The sequence below is a fragment of the Pagrus major genome, chromosome 13 (assembly GCF_040436345.1).
Source record: "Pagrus major chromosome 13, Pma_NU_1.0".
NCBI classification, from domain to species: Eukaryota; Metazoa; Chordata; class Actinopteri; order Spariformes; family Sparidae; genus Pagrus; species Pagrus major.
In genome coordinates, this window is record NC_133227.1 from 7,176,358 (window position 1) to 7,201,013 (window position 24,656).

General features: G+C 38.5%; 1 protein-coding gene across 1 annotated transcript in view; it reads left to right on the forward strand.

Moving 5' to 3' along the window:
- The window catches only part of LOC141007537 (neurexin-2-like), a 103,341-nt gene that overhangs the window by 75,792 nt on the left and 2,893 nt on the right, over nucleotides 1-24,656 (forward strand). The window contains exons 13-17 of the mRNA XM_073479899.1: nucleotides 7,079-7,260; nucleotides 14,999-15,170; nucleotides 18,534-18,623; nucleotides 19,953-20,281; nucleotides 22,612-22,696. Of these exons, the coding sequence (XP_073336000.1) occupies nucleotides 7,079-7,260; nucleotides 14,999-15,170; nucleotides 18,534-18,623; nucleotides 19,953-20,281; nucleotides 22,612-22,696 (858 nt within the window). The remainder of the gene's footprint in view (nucleotides 1-7,078; nucleotides 7,261-14,998; nucleotides 15,171-18,533; nucleotides 18,624-19,952; nucleotides 20,282-22,611; nucleotides 22,697-24,656) is intronic.

Genomic DNA, 24,656 nt, shown 5'->3' on the forward strand with positions numbered 1-24,656 from the left:
TTGTACTTGATTGCTTCACAATAAAAGCCACCCTGTGTTTTGGCAGTTGAATGCTTTTAATGTGAAGCGGGGCGTGCTATGCTAATGGCAGATAATGTAGCCTCGAGCTTCTAGCCTCAAGCAGTGATGAGTAGCGGGCTTCAGAGGTCTGGTGAGCTCCCTTGTTTCTGACCTCATACCTGCAGATTTCTCTTTATTTCAAAAGGCTTTATACAAATTTATTTCCACTTAAATACAGCTCTGATGCAGCATTAAGAGAGTGAACAGTAAACTATGAGGTTGACATAAATTGAGATCAAATCACACTGGATTACGTTTTGCATCATTTCCTGTGAATTCCTTGGCATGTGAAGGCAATTCTAATCCAGGACAAGAATGGGGGACTCCCCCACTAACAAAGAAAACCACTATATATTGAGCGAAACACTTTGAATCATTACATTATTATTATCATTACACATTATTGCAGGAAAAGTGCCAACTGTAAATAGCATGCAATACAGTTTCAATATACAGTTCTTTGGTGCTAATACAATGACAGCTCACATATTGTAATAAAATAATTTGAATTCACCTGCCTTGGATTTTAACAAAGGCAGTGGACATGACTATAGGTTTTCCAGTGACAATATAATAACGGTGTATAAACTGAGAGACATAAACCTGAAAAGCTGTATAAGTGAAGGCCGCGAGTATAATGCCCAAGAAAACCTTGGGCATTGAATTCTTGTCATAAAAGCTATTCTAGTGCATTCATGGGAAATGTCTTTGTGACTTCTGCAATAGGAAGAAGGAGTAATATAATATTTCAGAATTGCATTTGAGTCGGAGCAGTTTTACCACAACCCAAGTCATCTGAAAGTTGAGTGGGAGAAAACCTTAACATTATTACAGGAGAAGGGGGTCGTTTCAGGCACTCAGAGCTGCAGACGTTCAATTTGAGAACTGACAGTCTAGATACATCTTGCTGATGGGAGCAGAAACAGCAATCCAACCATAATACTGCTGAAGTCTGCGTGTGCCAGCTGCGTGTGCAGTTATTTAAGATTCACAAGACTTTCAGTATGGTAACTGATCAAATTCAATTGATTTGATGCCCAAAGTCTGCGTCCCCTTTACTAACTATATGATGACACTTTCTAACTTGGACACCATATTTTAACTTGAAAACCATATGTCCTCTCTGTCAGGCTTCAGCCTGCACTATTCATTTTCATCATTTCCCTGAGCTGTATTTAATAGACCATGGAAGGAGTGTGGCTCAGATGCTATAAGTCAGACGACAAATTCAAACTTAATATCTCTCCATAACTCTCCATTTCTCCAGAGCTGCACACAGTTTCGTGATCTATATGGGTTTATATTCTTAATCGATCAGCTTTGTTTTTCCAGTAAAGTGCCCTTGTTTCCTTGCACAAACCGTCTCCATAGTTATACTGTACTGCACTGCTCTTTTGCTCTTCTGGTGCCATTTAGAAATGTTTTTTTCCCCGTGAAAATCGTCCACATACAATTACAGGTGCACTCAAGTATAAAAAACATGTTCTCAGCCAGTGGAGTTCGTAATCACCAAAAATGTTTGAAATGGCTATCGGAGTATGAGTACTTTTCTAGCTGTTATACTGCTTTTTGTTTCTAATGTTTCAGCTGATACTAATCGCCATTTTTTTCGATTCATGATCATTTTTCAGCCTCTTAAAAGTCATGATTAATAAAATTATGAGAGCTAATACTGTCTCACTCACTCAGGCCACAGGAATTCTCCCATTCTCTACGGCAGCGAGCTCAGGGGGTGCGTTTAAACCCTTTCACGTCTAAAGTGTTGTGTGCGGTGCATATTATCACGAGCGCCTCAGTGTATTTATGAGCATGTTGCCTTGTCTCTTACGCATTCAGCTGGCTGAGAGAAAAAAAATTAAAAGGACAGGATGTTTGAGTGGGTAGTGTGCATCTTGGCACAAACAAACAATCCATACTGTTACATTTGTTGTGTGGGGATCCATTAATACACGAAGGCCAATCATTGTTTCTTTGTGAGCTTCATTGACATCATTACAGAGCCTCTTAAAAGCAGATGAATGTGTGATATATCCCTCTATGATTCTGCCGACCTCTGTTATATGTTAAACCAAAAATTGGGCTTTAGTATGCTTACAATTTACAATTTTTACCATGAATATGCTGTCACACCACCTACATAATATACATTCATAATATGGTGCGCACTCAGGGTATAACAATGCCTGTGTACAGTATAATTAATCATCAAGGTTTCCAACTAATAATGAAGTGATATACTGCAACATATTTTGCGGTGCTAATCTCCAAGGGAGCCCTATTATCTGAGCGCAGATGCATTGTATGGCCATGAGAGAAGAGCAGAGCACTCCCGTGAGGTAGTGGGCAGAGAGAGAGGAGAGCTTCTTTCGACGAGGGAACTGTGATGTTTATAGTAATAATCTTAACAAGACTGATTTACTGCCAGCTTTATTTGATGCAGGTCTACTACAGAGAGAAGAGCAGAGATGGAAGGCAGAGCAGCGAGGCAGGAAGATGTAATGAAATGCTTTAACATTATGACTAATGCAGGAGTTACTGCTGTCTATAGACAGATGCTGCCATGTTTTCCTGCAGGTGCACTGGTATTTCGTATTTCATGATGCACATTACACGGCTTCATGTACCCACCTTTTTCACCCAGTTCCCACGTTCATGCTAGCTGTCTGAAGCAAGCAAAAACCTCTTTACACTGGAAGAGTTTTTTTCCCCTCAACAGTGTTACAAAAGGAAAAATACGTGTTGGAAATTGCTCAAAACCACATGTCCTTGTTAAAAGTATTCAGGCCAGGGCTGCACGATATTGGAAAAAACAACAAAACATGTTATCAGGATATTTTGGTTTTCTGTGATATATATTATGATATGAAAAATTACAGGAATTTGAACTAGATAGAGTTGTAGAGCTCTATTTGGAAATAATGAATCACTGTAGGATCACTCACAAGCAACAATCTCCCATGTATCCAAAATTCCAATCTGGCTTATTATGTAATATGAGACAGACGTCTCTTATAGATCAGTCATGGAAACTGAGACGCTTGTGAGTTTTCCTTTTGTATCAAGCAGCAAATAAAGTTGTAGCATGATGTGTTTGAGTTAATTAACGTCCTGCAATGTGACTTCTGCACACGCATTTAGATACAAATTCAATAGATATGGTGATATACTGTCGATGCAGTCTTCACATGAACAACTGGTAGGGCTTGATTGAATGAAAAACTTAAGGATTATAACCTTTCCATGCAATACATTTTCAATATACAGCTCACATATTGGAATAAAAGAAAACAGTGGTTGATTTCAACAAAGGCAGTTAACATGACTTTATAAGTACTCCAGTGACAATATAATAATGGTGTAAAAACTGAGAGGCATAAATCTGAAAAGCTGTAACAGTGAAGGCCACAAGTATGATACCTAAGGTTTTTCTAACCCGTCTTGGTGACATTAAGGCTTGCAAGTTGTTAACATGGCCATCCATCCCGTATGGTATGATAAAGGGTTTTCTTCGCATGAGATGTCTTACATCTCAAAATCACTTGTGCCTACATCTTTGGAATTTGTCCAATGTAAAATGTCTGAAAACTACATGTGTCTATTGCACTATTGCACCAGACTTATATTACCCTTGGACCTCTAACAATTTTTAATAATTGCATAGGTCGTCTGTAATTTTTATCCCATAATGTCCGTAATTTGTAAAGTAAAGATTTCACCGCACCTCAGTGATTTGAGGTCGTATTTTTCTTAACATCTATTTTCTGTAGGTGAATAACTGAACAAATAACAAATTCTATAGCAGTCAACAGCCGTGCTGTGAGATCTACCGTATTGACATTTGAATTAAGTGATGGCACAGAAGGTTAAGAGCAATTAAAGGTTGTCATATTCAAGGTCAGCCACAAAGCATCTATAGATTAACTGCAAAACGTGTATTTATGTTTGTTACACATGCAGAGAGTGGGAAAAACAGCTCTTAACTATATTATTATTGTGGCTGCTAAAGGACAGGTGGGGAGATAATGTCAGTAACATACAGTCTTCACAAAACAGGAGGCCCTCTGGTACCATGCTATAATTATGTGCAATTAGGTCATATGTGTGATAAATCTTACATGTGATTCCGTTTTCCTCATTAAACATGTTAAAGATTCACATGTGCCTTCTTGTCTGCTGTTTGTCAGTAGTTTAGTTACGCTGACATAAATCCAGTTTTGGTAATAGTGACATTTTTTACGCACTACATCCCCAAATGTAATGTGTGTAATGATCTAAGACCAATTTTTAGGCATTCAAAATTGGGTGCTAAAAGTTCATGAGGTTTGAGTCGTCTTAGTGTCCTTTTAAATTGGTGTTTAAGGCTATATTGCGTAGTGAAATTTGAAATAAGACCTGGTGTGAAATTGGGTCTCAGAATACAGTGAGTGACCACATCGTGACATGTTTGGTTTTACAACAGCAAACAAAGCTAGAAATCATGAAGGGCTGTATGGTATAATGAATTGGTATTATAGCCTTTAAACTAATATTACTCCTGGGATGCTTAATGTTTGGTTTTTTATTGAGATTGTTTCTGGTGTAGCGCTGTTTTGGAACTACTTACAACTCACATTATCAAGTGGAGTTTGACGCAGGGCTGTTTTATTTGAATTCATTAGATTATGCATGGGTTCATCTATCTGAAGATACATAAATGTTAAAAGGGTAAGCAGACAAGGAGGCCTGACGCAGACAACATTCAGTGAAAAACAGAAACCAATAATTCATCAAGACTCCTTGATGTAACTAATGCTACTGACTCACATTTGACTGCAAATGCCAGACATTAATTAAGATTACCTCAGTAAGGAATAATTTGGTTTGAAACAAACACTTGTCGGAGAACCTGCCCTTTTAATTAAATTCAAAGTAAGTACATGGTGTTCTCAAGTCTTTGGAGCAAGTGTTTAATGTTAAGAAATCCAACCAGCAGTTAGTTCCTGTCAGTAAGAAACCTTGTGGTGAGTGCTCATTAAACCGAACAGAAGAGTACTCAAGGGTTCGTACACGGTTGAAATTGAGGCTACAATTTTGTCTCAAGTGTTTCTCTGTGCTTCTCTTAAGAGGTAAAAAGTATCGGTTGTAAAAACAACACTTCGGTTTCAGGTGTTAAAACAAGCACAGAAAAACAAGTATTGGTGGTCTACCATTAAAGGTAATTGTAGTTTTTGCTTTACCTTGTATAATAATGACTATGCGTCTTGTTTCCATCTGAGGACAGCAGTTTCTCTCTGTAGTTGCTGACCGCACCTGCAATCCAAACTCCTCTTAAAGAACATTCACCCTGTTAGATTTGACACGACTAAGATTTGCACAGACATCCCAAAGTGTTTTATAGCCCCGCTTTTTCTATTCTCACACTGCACTGATGAAAAAACCCAGCTAATTTATATAATTAATCAACAATCTGAGGTGTCTGACAGGTTAGGAATAAATCATATCATATCATGAAGACGTGTCAGATTTACAAACTGATGTGCAAATGGATTTTAGCACTAAACTGCACGAATTTTCTCAGGTATCTCAGTGTTTCCAGCTGGAATTGTATATGATGAATTAACACCTATAGGCCTCATTCATCTTAAGAAGACAGGGATATTTCTGAGTGCACGATAAAAGTTTCAGCAGACGCTATGGCTACATACTGTATGAGCAGGTGGATTCATTTTAATCTGGTTTGTCTGGTTTTTAAACCGGCACTTTACATTAATCACTTACTTTTTCATATTTTATATTGAAGTGAATTGCACAGTAAAAGCTAATATTACGTATCCCATATATCTAGATGTTCAGTGAAATAAATCAGAAACCACAGTCAAGCATCTGAAGGTAGTACGAGTACAAGTGTTATCTGAGTAAAATATGTCTATCTGTACTCACGATGAAGAAAAATCCTTCTGATTAGCCCCGCCCACTTCTGGTTTAAGCAACACCCACCTCTGGATTAAATCCCGCCCCTCATGATAACGGGTATGAATACAGTTAATAAACTCGCTCATCCCAGGAAATTAGAGCAGGGATACCCAACCCAAAGCCGTCGGTAAAATTTAGAAGTGATGTCTGGGTTGGGTTTCGGTTACATGAAATGATGTGATGACGTAAACAGGCAGGGTGTAACCATGGTAACAACTGCATGATAAGGTAACACAAACTCAGTGCTTCAGCTCTCATGAACTGCGTCGGTTCAGGCTTGATCACTCTCTCAGACTCAGTTGGGTTGGGACAGAAAAATATGGCCTGAGCTGCACTCTACTAGTAATTATTGTGCTGTAGATGATGTTTGACATCATGTGTTCATTGACCTGACAAGAAAAGAAATGCTGCTTTTAATATCACATGTAGGCAAAGCTGTAAATGTAATCTGTATGTCTCATCCTTGATGTGCCGTTTCACTGATTCTCTGAGGTAATTTCAGGGCAAAGCTACGCCCTAACTTTTGGTTGTCCATAGTGTTCACAGTGATGTTGACTAATGAAAATAAAGGATGCAACTGTGATGCTCAACTATTGCCATTAGTTCACATCTGCGAATGTAAAGCTTCATCATACTTTGTAAATGAGGCTACTTAACTGTGATTTAAGAGGAGAGCCAACCTCTTTGATAAATTTTTCTATGTCCCTTCCTCATTCGGGCTTCTCTCTGTCTACTGCATTATTTCTGAAAAATGTAAGACATAGTCGGTGCAGAGCAGTGGGGTGGAAATCAGCGTTGGACTGGCTGTGAGTTAGTGAGAGGGATTTCATCTTCATACTGGGAATGGCACTTTAAATACTAAAAATAAATAACGTTAGAATAGTTGTCCTTGAAGACGGCTACATCTCCAACTGAACACCAGCTGCACAGACTAAGCCAGATTTAGTTGGATAAACATTGGAGCAAAACTGTTCTACTAATTCTCTAAATTCTACCTATTTACAGCTCAAAAAAGTTCCTCTTTAATGCGCCTGACTTCTGTTTCTCTTTCTGTCTCCTTTCCCAGCTGGGACCACATATATCTTCGGGAAGGGCGGGGCCCTCATCACATTCACCTGGGCCCCCAACGAGCGGCCGAGCACCCGAGCCGACCGTTTAGCCGTGGGCTTCAGCTCTCAGCAGAAGGACGCCATCTTGGTGCGAGTGGAGAGCACCCATGGGCTCGGAGATTATCTTCAGCTGCACATAGTAAGGATGGGAAGTTTTGAGAGTTTGGGGCTTTAAGCAGAAATGTCACAAAACACTGAAAGACGTTGGCATGTCACTCTGCTCTGACGGATAAAACATTTCAAAGATTTTAATGTGTTTTTTATGTGATCCAAAGCAGCTGAATATTTGTCTGGTTTACAAATCAAAAACAGGGAAAGTACTGATTACGTATGTTTTCCCATACATTTTTGTTCCTTTCAGATTTATCTGAAATTTAGTCTTTTATTAAGACAGATATGAGCTGCATTCTCTGCAGAATAAGGCACAAATTACCCTTATAGTCATTCCTGTTGTGCTTTGCAATGTTTCACTCTGTGATATGCACGTAAAGACACATTAAATATTTATGATTCTAAATGCAGTGTCAGAAAAGGAACATACAAACGAGGACATTGTGACGGGGGAGGGGGGGGGGGCTAACTGGAACAGTGGAAATCAGTCCACTCTGCCTGTAAACACAAGATAACAAATGTATATATTATTTTCTACCATTGTCAACATAATGACAAAGGAAATCAGTCAGCCACATCGTAGTTATATATTCCAGTGTTTGGGATTAAACAGTTGATGACTAGCTTTGTTTTTGAGCACAAAAATTCTAATAACAATCATGTAAATGTTACATACATGGACTTGGAGAGAAACAACCACAATGGTGACTAAGTTTTATCCGAAATGAGGACAATATCTGCATTTCTCCTTCGATATGTTGATGAAGGTGCAAACTATGTCTTATTAGCACAAAAACACTTGCTGGTAGAATACTGATGCTACAATCCTGATAGAATAAAATGAAACACAAAAAGCACAAAAACATCAAACAGAGTTTGTCGCAGCTTGTATGATTTACTGATTAATGACATCTGAGTCCAATTATTGAGATAACAGAGGAACGGATTAATTATGACACCCAAAAGAAGATACAATAGAGCCGACGCAGGTAAACTGAGAGATGTTTTCTGGTGATTAACACGTGCGTCTGTCGGTGGAGTCAAGTGACTCCTCGGCAGCTGCCAGCAACTGTCTTTTCTGGAGGGAAATCAGCCTTTTTAGTATGTAGCCACAGGACAGATGTGCTATGATGAAGGCCAGAGGGGAGCTCTGTCAGAAGTCTGCAAGCGGTGTAATAATTAAAATCACACCTGTTGTCAAAGCACAGGACAAAAATCGCAACTGGAGTTCGATCCTTATTAGCACACACTTTGTTGTTAGCACACCAACATGGCACAAGCGTGGCAGTTTTTAAGCATATGGAAGGGAACATGCTTTATCTTTGATTTTGTCTGTTCTTGAATTTTCTTTATTTAACATTAATGAATTATTTCCAATCCATCAGAACGACTGAATATGACATTTGTCAGTCACTCCCAAAATGACATATATCACCGCTCCCAAAACGACGTGACCGTTGCAGTGTACCAGCACAAGCCGACTGGACCTTGGTTGTACGTTGGTTAGGTTGATTCAAGAAAACTACTTGGTTAGGTCCAGTACATTTTTGTTTGGGTTAAAATATCTACGTTACTTCTACGCCATAATATTTACTACAGCCTCTCGATCTCGAGGCTAACCTGAAACGTAAAAATGGGTCGTAATAAACTGCTTTCATAGTCAACCTATTGGGTTGTTTGCTGATGAGGCTGGGAAATGTCAAATTTTTTCAAAACCTTTTAAAACCAAATATCTCTCAATTTATTTTGAGCAAATCTACTCAGAACATTTAAGTTATGAAATATATATTTTTTAAAATGTTTAGGGGCACCCCAGGAGATCAGTTGGTAGACCGTGCCCCCCATATGTACAGAGGCTGTGTCGTTACTGCAGCGGCCCAGAGTTCAAATCCAACCTGTGGTCCTTTGCTGCTTGTCATCCCCTCTCTCTCTCACCCCATTTCCTGTCATCGGTCTAAGCTGTCCTGCCCAATAAAGCCATGAAAAGGCCAAAAATTTATATATGTGTGTGTGTGTGTGTGTGTGTGTGTGTGTGTGTGTGTGTGTGTGTGTGTGTGTGTGTGTATCATTTGTGCTTTGTGTTCAAATGTGCAAAACATAAATTTAATTAATCAAAGGTGATCACGCTCACTGGACAGTGTCTTCCGGTCCTATCCAGTTACCCTTGTGTTCACTATTCAAAGCTGGTGTTTAATGAAAGTTAACTGTGGCCTTCAAAAGAGAGAAGCTACGGTAATAATGAAATGGATACTAATATCCAGAAACAGTTTTGAAATTCAGAGCTCAAACGTACATGTAACATTAACGAGAAATGTTTGTGTTTGTGCCTGTTTTGACTTCTCAGTTTCTAGACATGTTTGGTACAAAAACCCTCCCCTGGATGTTTTTCAAACTGTTTTTCAAACTGTCTTTTTTATTTAAATTGTATTCCAAATTTGAGAAGTGTGAAACTGACCTTGCCAGCCTTGGACTGTTGCAAGTGAATGCATTGTTGATGCTGATGACTGCTGCCTGCAAGCGCGCAAAGCCAGCTGAAAGGATGTTTTTCCAGCATCTGCCAAGTCCTTGCACCCTGACATATTGGTTACTTTGACACCTTATTACTGCTCAGCGGAGGGGATAAAAAAAGAGTTCAGAGGGTGTTGAGGTTGCCGTTTTTGGTTTCTCAAACTAAGCTTCTTAATATCACACTTTTTGTTTTGCAGAGACCCAAGTTGTCATTTCTTGTCGTTCCAGTTATGTATTTCATTAATTCCACGTTTTATCACAAGAGATATGCCTGTTTGCTTTGTCTGCTTGCCATTGAAGAAGCAGAAGACTGTAGAAACTAGGTGAAGACAGAGAGAAGCTGGTCAAAATAACACTGGCCACAAGGGAGAGTTGAAAATAGGAAAGGAAACAAATGATACATTTTTTAGTGCTGCAGGGATTTGGGGGCTTTCAGGTGCGGTGCTTTGGAACAGAATTCACTTCTTAAAAACTTCCTTGGATATCAAGCTTTCCATTCAAAACGGTGTGAATAATGCAGTGAAAAGGTTCAAATGTCTCCTTTAGAAACTACCTTTGAAGAGTTATAATACATGTGGGCCTGGTAGAACAGAACATTTTTATTGTGTTTCAAAATGCTCTTGATTAACAGATACGGCCATTAGACCGACCACTAATCCATCCACTGATGATTAAGAAAATATGAAGCTTTTACAGCTGCACATGACGCAGCTGATTGTCTGTGCTTGAACTCCTTCATTAAAACAAGCAATTCTGAATCACAGATAACTCCAGACACAACAAAATGCACCGACTTGCACAGAGCATTGCCGCATTAAAACGGCCACATGCTTAACTGAAACTGCAACTTGGAGGATGGTGCATACACAAGCTTCAAAGACCAATTACTCAAACCATCACCATATTCGCCAGAGAGTACATGAGAGGAGCTCCCACTTTCAAAGGGTCATGCTTTTAATGAGTGACTAAAAGATGAAACAAAAACAGAAGATTCATTGTGCAAAATGACGACAATTAGAAAAAATGTTGAAGAAGCTCCGAACTATAGGAAGACGTGCGGATGATGAAATTATAAAGTAACCTGCTGAGGGTCGGCTGAGCCTGATTCCATAAGTCGATTTCTTATGCATTTTGATGTGCAAGCGCATCAATCGAGCGATGGCTGAACCAATTTGGCTCCCAAAATTATATTCTGAACAGGAAAAAAGTCTTAATAAATATTCTGCCTCATTCTGTGTAGGAATGGGAAACACTTCACAGAAAAACTCATGAATGTGCATTTTTCAGGAGGGCACTTTCAAAGGCAGAGCTCAACCTGCCTTCTTGCTGGGCTTCTTCATTTCAATTTTATGATAGATAAGCTGCGATCAAATCTGATGCTGTATGCTGCAGTTGCTAAATACTGCTAAAGAATCTTCTCTTTGAATTTTTTCCCACAGTTGCGATACATTTTTTCGATGGGGCTCATTTTTGAGGAAAATAGGTGGCTTTGATCATTTGGGAAATGTGCAACAGTTCAAAAGAATTAGAAAACAGCACACATTATATCGCATGGAGCATTTTGAAGTTGAATTTATTTTTTTTATTATTTATAATGATCTGTCATTTCCATCCAGCAAAAACAAAGGGATTGTTGAAAGGAATTGGATTAAAAAGGCGTTTTACGATTGTGTTTATTTACTAGCTTCCTTTTATGTTAGCCAAACACATCTATCACTATGCCGAGTGTGGTGAAGATTTATCATCCCTGTGGGGAAAAAGAAAGAGGAGTCTCTCAATTCCCAACACTGTAGACATAAACTCCCCTCTGGCTCTGATGAGAAGGCTTCAGTAACCGTATCCAACACAGAGAAAGACAGCCGGACGGACATTAACTGAGATATATGTCTTCCTCTGTCCACCCTATGCTATGTTTATATCAGGTGGCAGTTGTCATTGCCTTCTGCCTCTGTCTTTTTTCTTTTTAATCTCATCAAAGATAAATCCTCATAATAACATGTCATTATAATATCAGTCCTTTTCCTGTAATATGAATTAGAGGAGGCTGCAGCTGAAAGCCCCGGTGGAAACAGTGAAAGCTCCAAGGAAATGTTGATTTGATGTCAAAACAGCTAGGTTGGAGAATTTTCATGAATATATGCCTGACTAGTTTTATACCCAAACACATGGGCATCAAGTAGGTGCTTGCAAAAGAAAAAAGTGAACCGGAAAGGCCAAGCTTATGTTTACTGAAACATGATGGTAGCAGTGTTGCTTTGCCAGCTGTCAAAAGGTGTTTTGGGGCTGTTTTTGTAATCGTGCTCCAAGAGTGAGTTCGTGAAATAGAAGTAAATCTTTTGTTATATGAAGCTCACCCGCAGACTGCTCAAGACATTGTTTTCCAGAAAACAACAGAGGGCTGAATTTGACCTGAGGCCATACCACCCTGTAGTTGTGCCTGTTACATACTAACAAGGTGATAATTTAAACTTTGTATGATGAAATGTGACTCCGGGGTTCTTTTACAACAAGGTAGAACACCTTGCCACTTCCTGCTCATCATTAATTTCCTCACAACTTATCATCAGTAACTCAGCAGGAAGACATTGTACCCTATTTTTGACTTTTGATTACCAGTTGTCATTCAAGTGTTATAAATCTGTGACTTAAATATTCGAAAAGATAACACGACTCTGTTTGGAGTTCCTTTATAGAAATAAGTTGGAAGTTGATTTCTCAAACTTCAAATCTTATTATAAAACCGAGGTTCAAGGTCTCTGAGGACATTTAACACTTCTGTACTTAACACCAACTGTGTCAGCATGAATAATTATTTCATATTCAAAAGGTTTCTAGAGGGATTTTAAATATGATTAAGGGGAGAGCGCAAAGCTCTGAGACAGGTTTTACATTACACAATAGCAGCCTCCATCAAGGCAAGAAAAGAAATATTTCCGTCGACATATTCAAATACCTGGTATGAGTCAGTAATGCAATATAGAAATAATGATAGAAGGAGAATAAATGGCAGAGAAATGAGCTCGGGCTGGGCAATATGTCGATATTATATTGTTTTTGTGATATGGGATTGGATATCGTCTTAGATTTTGGATATCGCAATATGATGTTACTTAAATATTCTCTTTTGCTGGCTTTAAAGGCCACATTATAATTAAGTGATGTAATTTTCTGAACTTACCAAACTGTTCTACTTGTTCTAATATATCCCTTTTCTCACTTAATCCACATGCTAATGATTATTAATCATAAATTAATTGCAATAATGTATTGTGAAAGTACCAATAATCATCCCTACAGTATTGGTGCAATCTAGATATGGAGGTATGTGGTCAAAAATATCGTGATATCTGATTTTCTGAAGTGCTTTTGAGGAGATTTCAAAATAATGATAATAGCAGAATTATTTTAAGGCCATGTCACGCAGCCCTAGAATAAGCTGTGAAAGTTGGTTCTGACAGTCAAACCAGGGAAACCATATTAAATGAAAGACCCACTGTGGTAGATATTTACACCATGTCTATAAGGCCAGTAAATATTGTGCACACAGTGTACCATGCAGGACCAGAAGTCTGCAGCATTTCATTTCAATAAAACATTACATGAGCCAATTTCACTGTTTACATCCCCTCACTGGTTGAAGATGTGATGTAGTGCCACCAGCTGCTGGAGTCGAGGCTGTTTGAATAAAAACCTGCCGAGTCTTAGAAGACAAATAATGCGGGGGGGGGGGGGGAACTGCACAGCCTGAAAGTCACTTATGATTAATATAATGTTATGGTCATGAGAGACACGTTGCATTATCACCTACTTAAAGTTAAGTATTGTCGACCTTCACAACCACACCTAACCTTCAGGCAGACACAATATGTTCTGTGTCATACTGTGATGTACTGATGAGTCTTCCACATTGTAAGAATTTTATATTATATATTATTTGTATTTTCTATATAGTAACAAAGGTTACCACACTAAGTTTGTAGAAAGTCAGCAGAGTACTCTGTGCACTCTCACAGTGTCTTTTATAACCACATTAGCACCCTGACCTTGTGTTGCATTTAGACAGACTGCAAGGCGGCGAATGTGCAAAGGCCAGACAGGCACAGAGACCCCACACGGTTTGTTTCCAATGTTTCTTATTAGTGGCACCCAAAGGCTGGCTTAGGAGGCAGATTTGATCTTTGAGGAAGGTTGGCAGGAGCAGGCAGAGGTTGCTGACAGGGAGAGAAGTTGGTCAACCAAAAGAGAAGCAGCAGGATTCTGTCAAGAGTGATCCACATCAGGAAACCTGAGCGGGCTGCTGGGGGAGGGATGGTGCTGAACCCTAAAGAAGCATACTGTCCATGTCATGAAAGATATGTGCTGCATTTCAGATTGCGTACTTTTCTTTTTATTATACATACTGCAGCGTCCCTTACAAAGTACGTAGTGTTGGATGCATTATGCGTACAACTGGGACATTATTATTAATTGTCATAACATTTTGCCTTGAACTTTGACCCTCTTGCTCATACATCTATCACCATCTGTAGCGCGAAACGTAAGATAAAAAGGAAAAGTATGTGATTTGGAACATGGATAAATGAGCTGTCATCTGTCTGTGCTTCCTCTGTGGCCCGTCAATGTGACGTATCTTACGTACGCAGAGGATTGTGGGTCAGAATAGTCAGAAAAGCAAAATTAATGCAAAATGTTGTCACAATCTTGTCCTATCCTGTCCAACATAATTGCAATTTACCATATTTTTCCAATAATAATAATATCCTAAAAACTTCAAATGAAAGCAAAAATTGCTCTTAAACTTACTGGAATCACTTGAAACAAATATTTTTATTGCATCACAGGTAGGACACACATTTTTTTGTTTCAAAATATATCAGGAAACCAAAATAGGACTGTACATTAGCGAACTAGACAGCTTTTCCAATTATTGTCAGGATATTCATGATTATCTCGATTCACAGATAATGAAAGTTCACCACGATCAACTTCTTGTGAGTGTTTTTATCACGATCCACAATTAATTATTTTATCGTCCCCTGTGACAACTAAATCTTTCTCTGGCATACTAAATAGTTTTATAGTATGGGTACTTAAACACAGACATGCTTTTACCTCTTTAACAAGGTTTCTTGCTCGATAACTCTGAGTTATACGGAAACTTTATAGTCTGGACATTTTGAGTGAATAGGATATGAAATATTTCCAATTAAATACTTTTGTTTGATGTCTCACATTCATTTTCTGTTTCTCACCTGCAGGATCAAGGAAAAATCGGTGTCATCTTCAATGTGGGGACAGATGACATCACCATCGATGAGCCTGCCGTCATAGTAAATGACGGCAAGTACCATGTTGTACGCTTCACACGCAGCGGTGGCAATGCCACTCTCCAGGTGGACAACCATCCGGTCATTGAGCGTTATCCACCAGGTAAGACTGCCGGGACAAACTATGTGGTTACATGATAATATAGACAGGAGGCATGGAGAGAGAGAAGGATTGCATGTCTGCCTATCAAACATAAATCTTCGAAGCAGCAGTTGTGAAATGTACTGTTTGCAAAAAACAAAAACAGATTGGCAATTTCCCCAGTGTTGTATTTTAATTCAACTCTCCCATCTAGTTATTTCATCGCTCTGTCAGCTATCTATTAAGTTGCCACACACACTGAACTGGACATGCCATATCGGCTAAACAACATTATAATCTGGAATTGATACATTTGCCTCAAGCTGCCTTGCTAAGTATACGTAGCAATGAGTGGGTTTTCATCAGCAGCTGTCGTTTTTGCAGTCAGTTTGGCAGACAGGTGCGAAAGGATGTAGCAGATGAGACACAGATCTTAATTTACTGCAAATTAAAGCAGCATTTTTTCCTCATCTTTCCTTTTAAATTGGCTTTTTATGAGTATATTAAGGATAGGCATATGTGGATCAGGCAGGATTTTCTAGACGTTTCCAAAAGATGTTCAAAATAAATATGAGCCTAATCTGCTATTTATCTATTTGATGTTAATCTACTGATCTCTGGTCTAACGAGATGGTGTTCACTAAGCAGGGTGAATATGCTCTTTTTATTCAGCTGATACATTCTTGTTGACATTGACAGTTTTGCAGTGAACGTGCTTAAATTTATATCCATCTGTCCACAGACATCATGGGAAGGTGACCTTTCCGTGATGTCTGTTTTACATAAAAAGATTGATGGATTTGAATGAATTCATACTGTACTCTGTCAGTTAAAGGGCTCAGCTCGATAATGACTAAGCCAGACATGTGTTATACATTTAAATGTTATAATAGGTGTGGTATCCAGGTAACAGCCGGATGCTGTCACATAACACGCTGTACATTAACATAAACATAATAATGAATTAAGCTGCCTGGGGATGGGAACGTTACCTTATCTTGCTGTATGTTTTAGGTCATCATGTCCTTAGCTACATATACATTTATCCGTTCCATAATTGGAAATTATCTTGATGGATTTTAGTCTTTAAAATACATTCATGGCACATGAATATTAAATGTAAATTAGATTACGACAAGCAAAAATAACAAACATAAAGTATCTACAGATACACCTTGGTAAAAAAGACAAGACAGGTTTTTACCATCTAAAAAGTTTAAAGCGCACCAACCTATGCACACAGATACTTAAAATACACGTAGACCAAAAAATAATTTGATCACGACCGGCTGTGCTTTAACCTGTTCTGAACCAATCAACCAATTAACCTTATTTAGAACAGGTGCACCAGCTGGCGTAGTGGGAGCCAACCAAGTCCCCTCTCTGCCTCCAGCTGGTGCTCAAAGCACACACATACACACACATACGCGCACATATGCACACATGCCATGGCTGCACATAAATCAAAACTGTGTAACAGTGACAGCCATTTGTGTTGTGTGTATTCTCTGTCAGCTCCCACTCAGTCATCAGTGGTTTTTAAAATATTGCTAATGGTGAATAACTAACGCGCATAATAGCATTAATCATAAACAAGGGGAAAGGGAGTGTACATCACACAGGTGACAATCAAAGGAGACATATTAAGCTCATTTTCAGGTTCATAATTTTATTTTGGTTTACTACTAGAACAGGTTTACATGCTTTAGTGCTCAAAAAACACACCAGACGCTTGCTTCTTCTTTTAGCTCCTGTCTCTTTAAGGCCCCCCTCCTGAATACCCAGTCTGCTCTGATTGGACAGCTCACACATGCCTGACCCAACACCGCTAACAACAACAGAGCAGCTGTGCTAAATCAATTCTTACATGCCAAACTAGCCGCTAGACATAAATTATGTGCAATAAATTATGTTTGACTCCATCATGTAGTGTGATGTCACAAAGTCACAGGAAATAAAGGCGGGACTACTGACGAGCATTTCAGGAGCAGTGTTTTCTGTGGGAGGGAGGAGCTTCTGTTGTTGCAGACTTTGACCTTTTTAACTTCCAAGATCTTTTACACGCACGAGAACCTATATAAAACACTGAAGGGAAGGAAAAAAGCTATTAAAGCTTAATAGGAGTGTAAAGACACATAATTGATCTGTTGGCCTTAAATGGATGTCGAACAACATTAGTGAGGCAGCAGCTCCTATACAAGGGCAGTACCTGCAGCTCTCTAAAGCCTTAATGAATGTGCAGCTTCACTTATTTTTAAACCGGCTCTATATTAAAGCTTACAGTCAAAAACATAGTCTAGGTAAGCTTCACTATAACTGTCACACACTGTCATGTACTCTGCCTCCTTTTCCATGTTGCGTTATAATCCTAATCCTTTTTATCCATTCATTACTGTCTTATGTCCAACAACACTTTTTATTTACGTTCATAATATGCAGGTTAAACATGTTTTCAGAGAACCTGCTCTTAATAAACTCTACATACAAAAACAAGGTACCCGACACATGTAGTAAATTATAAATAATGTCAACAAGAATTTAGAAGCTTTAAAGTCAGAACTTTGCAGAAACCGTGTTGCTGGTGATAGAAACTCTTCAATGCTACAGAAGTGCAAAACTGAATGAAAGCTATTTATGACACTTGACATTCACTGGGCTCTCCTATTGTCCATTTCATACTGTTGAAGTTTGTAACATACAGTATATTTCCCGTTGCAGATTTCATTTGATTAGTTATATTCTTCTGTGTTTGCATGTGTTCAATAGAGAGCTGAAGTCCTGCCCCCACCTGAGAGTAGCTTCTGTTCTGTTAGCCCACAGAATTACAGAAGAGCTTCAGCCACTTCTGGACTTGTTAATAAAGTTTGAAATCCTTGAAAGACATAATCAGCAATGTTATTTTAAACTCCTGTGAGTTTTTGACAAGCTGTCTCACGGGAACTGCAGTATAAAACATTGAGTATATTATTAAAATACGTTGTGGAACAGAAGTGGGGTGAGACTTTGGCACTCTGTGACTGATATCTCTTTCTGCTGTATGTTTACATGAATTAACCTCTTTTTATACAGTACATAAAATTATTTTCCATTTTACTGTAATTGCTGTTTACCTAAGATTATGTTTTTCTTAAAAAAAAAAGCTAAATAAATAACACTAACTAGAGTAGCATTATAAATAGCCTAAACACAACTCTAATTAGCATTAACACTGTTACTCGTAATAACTAGACAACACTAAGTAACGCACAAGTTTCTTTTAACTCACAGCTGGGTTAAAATTGATAACTTGTTAAACCTGTTGGCCATTATAACACTGTTTCTAACCATGTGATCTTTCAGCTTGCAGACTTTAACCTTTAATCTGTCTCTCCAAATTCTTTGAAGGACACTATGATAATGAACGACTGGCTATTGCTAGACAAAGAATCCCATACAGACTTGGTCGGGTAGTTGACGAGTGGCTACTCGATAAAGGTAAAAATTAATTGATTAATTAATTAACTACTAAATAACCTTTCCCCATGAGAGGTGCAGTGCCAGAAGACAAGGGTGACAAGGATCGAGTTACCCAGACGTCTACCTCCATTTTAATTGGAATTTCAATTGGCTGATGACCACACAACAGCTTCAAGTGGAATTCAAAATAAGTAATATAAGCAAGTGGGGTAAAGCATACTTGCTGTTTATTCTTTGTCATCCTTACACCTTGTGGAAAAGCTGCACCTTAACGAATATTTTAAACCGATTAACTAAAAACACATAACCCTTGTCTAACCCTCTATCGTCCCCCTTAACCATTGTGTGTAATTAGATACTGTGTGTAACTATTCTAAGTAAAAACCATTAAAATGCTGTGTAACATTACATTAACACCAGTGAAACTAACATGTGGAGCGGGTCCTTTGTCTTCTTAAACTGAAAATTTTTAATTGATCACACCAGAATAACGCCTTCTCCCCTTCTTGTTTCCTTCAACCTTGTATTGCTTTGCCTTGTACTACAACATCCACGTCAGACTCTCAAGCCTGAAGTTTGTTTTTGCTGCGACAAAACAGCCCTGACAGGCTGTTAAAGTAGATCACTGTTTGCAGCCATTAACTTTGCTAATAAGTATTCTCTTGAGATGGGCCCATTACTGCAGTCCTCCTCCTCTGATGTAACAAGGCTTATCAGTGAAGCTGCTGACAATGGTGCCGTTAGATATCGTTGCCCCTTTCAGGAGGTGAAACAATTGGACCAGAGGGATCCCAGAGCAGAGCATGTTTCGATGGCCTGATGGCTCATGAAGTCAGTGGAGGGAGGGATGTTTTTCTGTCATTCAGCTTTACACAGTCTGAAGTTTAGAAAGACATTTTAATTACAGGCCCATCTTTGTGGGAAAAAAAGGAGAAGAAGACATAAGATATGCATCTTTGCACCACCTGTTCTGGAGTTAAGAGATAAATAAATTATTTTGTTCCCTACAGACAGTTTGCTAAATCGGTGATATTTAAAATTGCTATCTCTGTCCAATCAAAACATTTAAATAGGCGCTTAAATGTAGACTGTAAGCCTCCTCTCATGGTTGTAACCTGCATGTATAAAGTCTGAATTATAAACTTGCTGCTAATTAACCTTCCCCTTTTAAAGTTAACATCTAAATCAAGTTTTAAATAAATTACAAACTATTATTGTTCACTAAAACCCACCTGGTTCAAATGGTGTTCCTGTGCAAGCTCTCCCATGTGACATCTCTATGTCTGCTCCGCCTGTTCTCTCCCTTTTTCCACCTCTTTCTATCTCTATGTCTCTGTCTGGCTTTAGGGAGACAGTTGACCATCTTTAACAGCCAGGCGGCCATTAAAATTGGCGGCCATGACAAAGGTCGGCCCTTCCAGGGTCAGATTTCAGGGCTCTACTACAACGGCCTCCAGGTGCTCAAACTGGCTGCAGAAAACGATCCCAGCGTACAGGTGGAGGGGAACCTGCGTCTGGTCGGGGACTCGCTCTCCGTGGTGACCACCGACACCACCTCTGCCACCCCGCTGGCTGTGTCTGACATGTCCACCACAATCATGGAAACTACCACCACTATGGCTACCACCACCACCCGCAGGCAGCGTTCTCCCAGCTTGAGAGAGAGCATCTCAAAGGTCAGAGAGATTATCAAGGAAAGAGAGCATAATTTATCATTAGCTGGAAGTTAATTGGTTTATAACTTGAGATGATGAAGTTACACAGTGCAGGAACAAGTGAGGAGGGGCGGAGTGGCTGTGACAGAAACACCATTCACCTTATTACAATTATTATTACATACAAAATGATTTTGAAGCTAAGCTTAATGTTTCTTTAAGCAGGTTTGTGGAGATCTTCTGCAATATTTAATGAACATTCCTAAGAATTTAATATTTATTGATTCTCTGTTTTTCATTGAGTATTTAAAAAATCCATTGTGTTGACCCAAATATTACAAATAATGAATACAAATGATAAAGTTAATAGCTTGTTAGTGTTAAAAACTAAAGACGAAGAAGATAATAAAGAAGTACAATCTTTTTTCATACAAACGCATCCAACCATTAATGTTATGTGTCATTTGGCCATGCCGTTAAATTGAAAGCAGTCAGATAGAAAATAAATCAAGGGAATTATTATTACATATCATAGCAAACAAAATACATTAAATACTTTTTTTTTTTAAAAACATACATGAGAAAACATTTGAGAGGAATTGGTCTTAAACGATATTTACCTTTTATCCCTTCACTTGGCATTCCCCTCAACAAAATAAAAAGTTAAAAAGTAATACACCTGAACCGTCCATGCTTATTTAATCCCAATGTCACATTGATATTCTGCCCACACTGCAGGTTTGTTTTTTAATCATTAACCTGCATCATTTTAAAAAGCACACAAAAAAGATATATATTGGTAATCTAATAGTAACAAAATATATGTAATAACAACATGAATTATAACTGGAGGTTTTTCATTTATGGTGTGTTATTTGCACTTTGAAGTTTAACTTGTACTAACAGATGTTACTGTGTCATCCAATGCGAATAAAAGAACACGATCACATAACCAAGGACAATCAGAAATGACATGTGATCCTTCGGTTCCAACTTTGGAAAAAGGTGCCCCAGTCCATTTATTGAAACTGAAAACTTTTTATTGAAAGTAAAGTAATAAAAATCTGCTTCTTTTTCCAAAATGTTATGGTAATTCATGTTTGAAGAGCTCAGTGTGTCAGAGGAAGTTGAACTCTGATGTCTGATGTGTGCAGGGGTCGAGCAGAACATGAACTCTCTAAAGAATAAAAGCAGTTCTTGTATTGGTATTCATGATGAAAGTTACTGTTAAACCTTGAAATTAAACCAAACCACATAAACTCTGCAGCAATAATTCATGTGACACACCGACACGTATCATGAAGAAGAAGAATTCTTACACAGTGAAATCATTAAACCAGATGTTGTTATTGTCAAATGCATTACACACATATATAAAAATATCATATGCAGTCATTTTTAGAATAAAATGTTAAATCCATTAAACAATGCATGTATTCTAGCAGATTTGGTCCTACATTTCAGATTTTTAATTCATCATATAAGCCATTTTATTTCCAAGTGTGCGAAGGTGAGAACGACATTCATGCTTTAATATTATTTTTGATCAAGTGCAGCTATGCAAAAAAAGACTTTCTATTGAATAAATTTGAGGAACAGATGTTCACACTTTGAGAAGTCACAATACTGCATCCAGCCTGGTGAAACATCACCCACCAACCACCATTTCAAATGAGTTGATTTTTGTCCAAATCCCTGCGAACCTGCCAATTTGGAAGGATTTCAGTGGTTGTTCTTAGAGTCCTGAGGTTTCAAAGACAAATCCCCCTGCCTCTCCTAATAAGAATACACAGTGCATTTTTCATTACATTTCTCCAGTCCAGTTTGTCCTCAAATTGCCTTCACTGTATTTTCAATTTGTCCAACTAATCCATTAGTGTACTATCTTTTCCCCGCTCTGCTCAGGTAGTCCATTGTGCACCCTAAAATCCAATTTAAACATGCTGAAGCCCTGATTAAGTCAGTCGTTTTATACTTTTGTGGTAATAATATAAAGGAATTAAACAGGGAGCAAATATATAGAATTAACTGAAAACATGTACAACATTTATCCTACTGAGAATTTTACTCTGCCAGTAGTAGTGCTTTGTTTATGAACACATGAAGCCAGCCACAGGGGTGAAAGATAAAAAGCAGCTGCATTTGGGCACATTTTGGATTTGTAGTCTTGCTAGTGTTGCTCCAAGCAAAAACACTAAAGTGGTACAGAGCTGCATTTTTCTCTCAAACAGGACAGTCAGCCAGCAACCAGAAACATTAAACAAAGTGAGCAAAAAATCTAGACAATGAGAACATGTTGACCGTGTGTTTGATAAAAACATTTTTTTTTTAAATCTCCATTTTCCTTTCAGCCACAGAACTCTGATGATATTTTGGTGGCATCGGCCGAGTGTCCAAGTGATGATGAGGACCTGGAAGAGTGTGAGCCAGGAACAGGTGGGTCAACCACGGTGAACAAAGATGGGAGTGCAGCTTCTTATTCAACTCCGAGTACAGTCCTAATGCACTGACGTCAGATGGGCGTCATTAGTGTCACATTTTCAGCTCAACAGTTTTATGTTTCTGCAGCTATCATACACTAATTTATTCAGGGGCTCTGTCAAACAGCTGTCCTCATTTGGGAGACTCAGCTAGCATCAATTCACCCTGTATGTTAGCTTTTAAGTCCTAACTCACTAAATTGGTTGGAAGAAAATCTTTATGAAGTGCACTGCAGTCATTAAGAGCGGCTGACAGTGGACAGAAGATCAGGCTGAGACAGAAACAAGCCGTGGAATTTAAGAAGGAGGCTGGCCTTATTACGGGTGCCTCAATTATTAATATGACCTTATCAGAATTGTTTGTTGTTGACTGGCCCACAAAGTGTGACTCAAATAATGATGAGACAGAAGCTGGTGGCCATAAATAACCAAACTCTGCAATATTCCTCAACAACCAGAAGACACTCTTTTACTCATTTCATTTAACATTTATTAAACCAGGAAAATGTCACAGTGACGCTCTGACGTCACAGTCTGATCAAAGTAAAATGTCAATGCATGCTGTGATCGCTCATATGTGAATATATAATTTATTTACAGCTAAAGATAACTGGGAATCTTTATCCAAATAGTGATTAAAGGTCCCATATTGTACTCAATCTCAATTTCATACTTTTAATTTGGGTGTCTACTTAATAATAACATGTTCAAAGGTGCAATTTGTAAGATTTTTCCTTAAAAAAAAAAAGAAGAACATTTACTAACAGTAAAAGACATCTATGTACGGTGTTACAGAGACATCTACTGAAGTTAGGATGCTAACCCACTAGCGCCAGCAACTAGTGCTAGTAGTGGTGTTAACATCAACACTCCCCCACCGCTCCGAGCTCCAAGTCTGGGCATACTCGAGTAGGCTAATAGGACAACTAGCTATACTGCTAAATTAACTAGCTAACAGCAACTGCAGTTAACATGAGTTAGTGGTTGCTCTGGTGATAAGCTGCTCCCTATTTGTTAAAATTATGAATTCAACAGGTGCCCAATTCTTTCATACTGCTCCTTTTAATGAACAACACATTATTTTTTTCATACTGTCCACTGCTGCAGCACCTCTATTCACCCTCTGTCTGAATGTTCGGTTTAGTGCCTGTCTCTTTAACCCTCCCGAAATGCCCAGTCTACTTTGATTGGTCAGCTCTCATAGGCTTGAGCAAGCACCGCCCACCATGTTTTCACATCAGCTCTGCCGGTTTTTTTTGCAACCACCAGCATGTCCGACGGCATTGACTGTATCGTTGTGACATCACAACCTTACGGAAGTCCTGATGGCTCGTTTGAAGGCTCAGTTTCTGAATATGTGCATTTCTCCACGGATAGAGCATTTTGATACTTTGACTGTATTTATGTAGCATTTGGAATCAAAAAAGACAAAAAAAAAGCAATCACACTTTCCACAATATGGGACCTTTAATTTAGCATGTTAACATGCTACCATTTGCTAATTAATATTTAGCACAGACAGTACAGGTGAGGCTGAATGGAATGTCTTTAGTTTTGCAGGGTCTTGGCACAGTTTGTGAATAAGGGCTGTGTGCATTTCTCAGTGTATTGTGTGTTTTGATATTTTCAAATTAATACAGTACAATACTGTATATAGCAACTACACCGGCTTTGTAATAAAAAGACATGGAAATCTCACTTTTCTATAACACAATCCAGAACACACTGTTTATTTGTTTATTCAGCAAGCCATAATAATAATTCCACATGTGATTCCTACATAAAATAACCTGTCTGTGATTTCTCCTGTCACCCCTCAACCCCTGCCTACAGATGTGCACACATTCGATTTCCTGCTCTTTTGTTTGTCATGTGCTCTGTTTGTTATATGCTCTTCGTTCAGCTGCCGCCTTTCA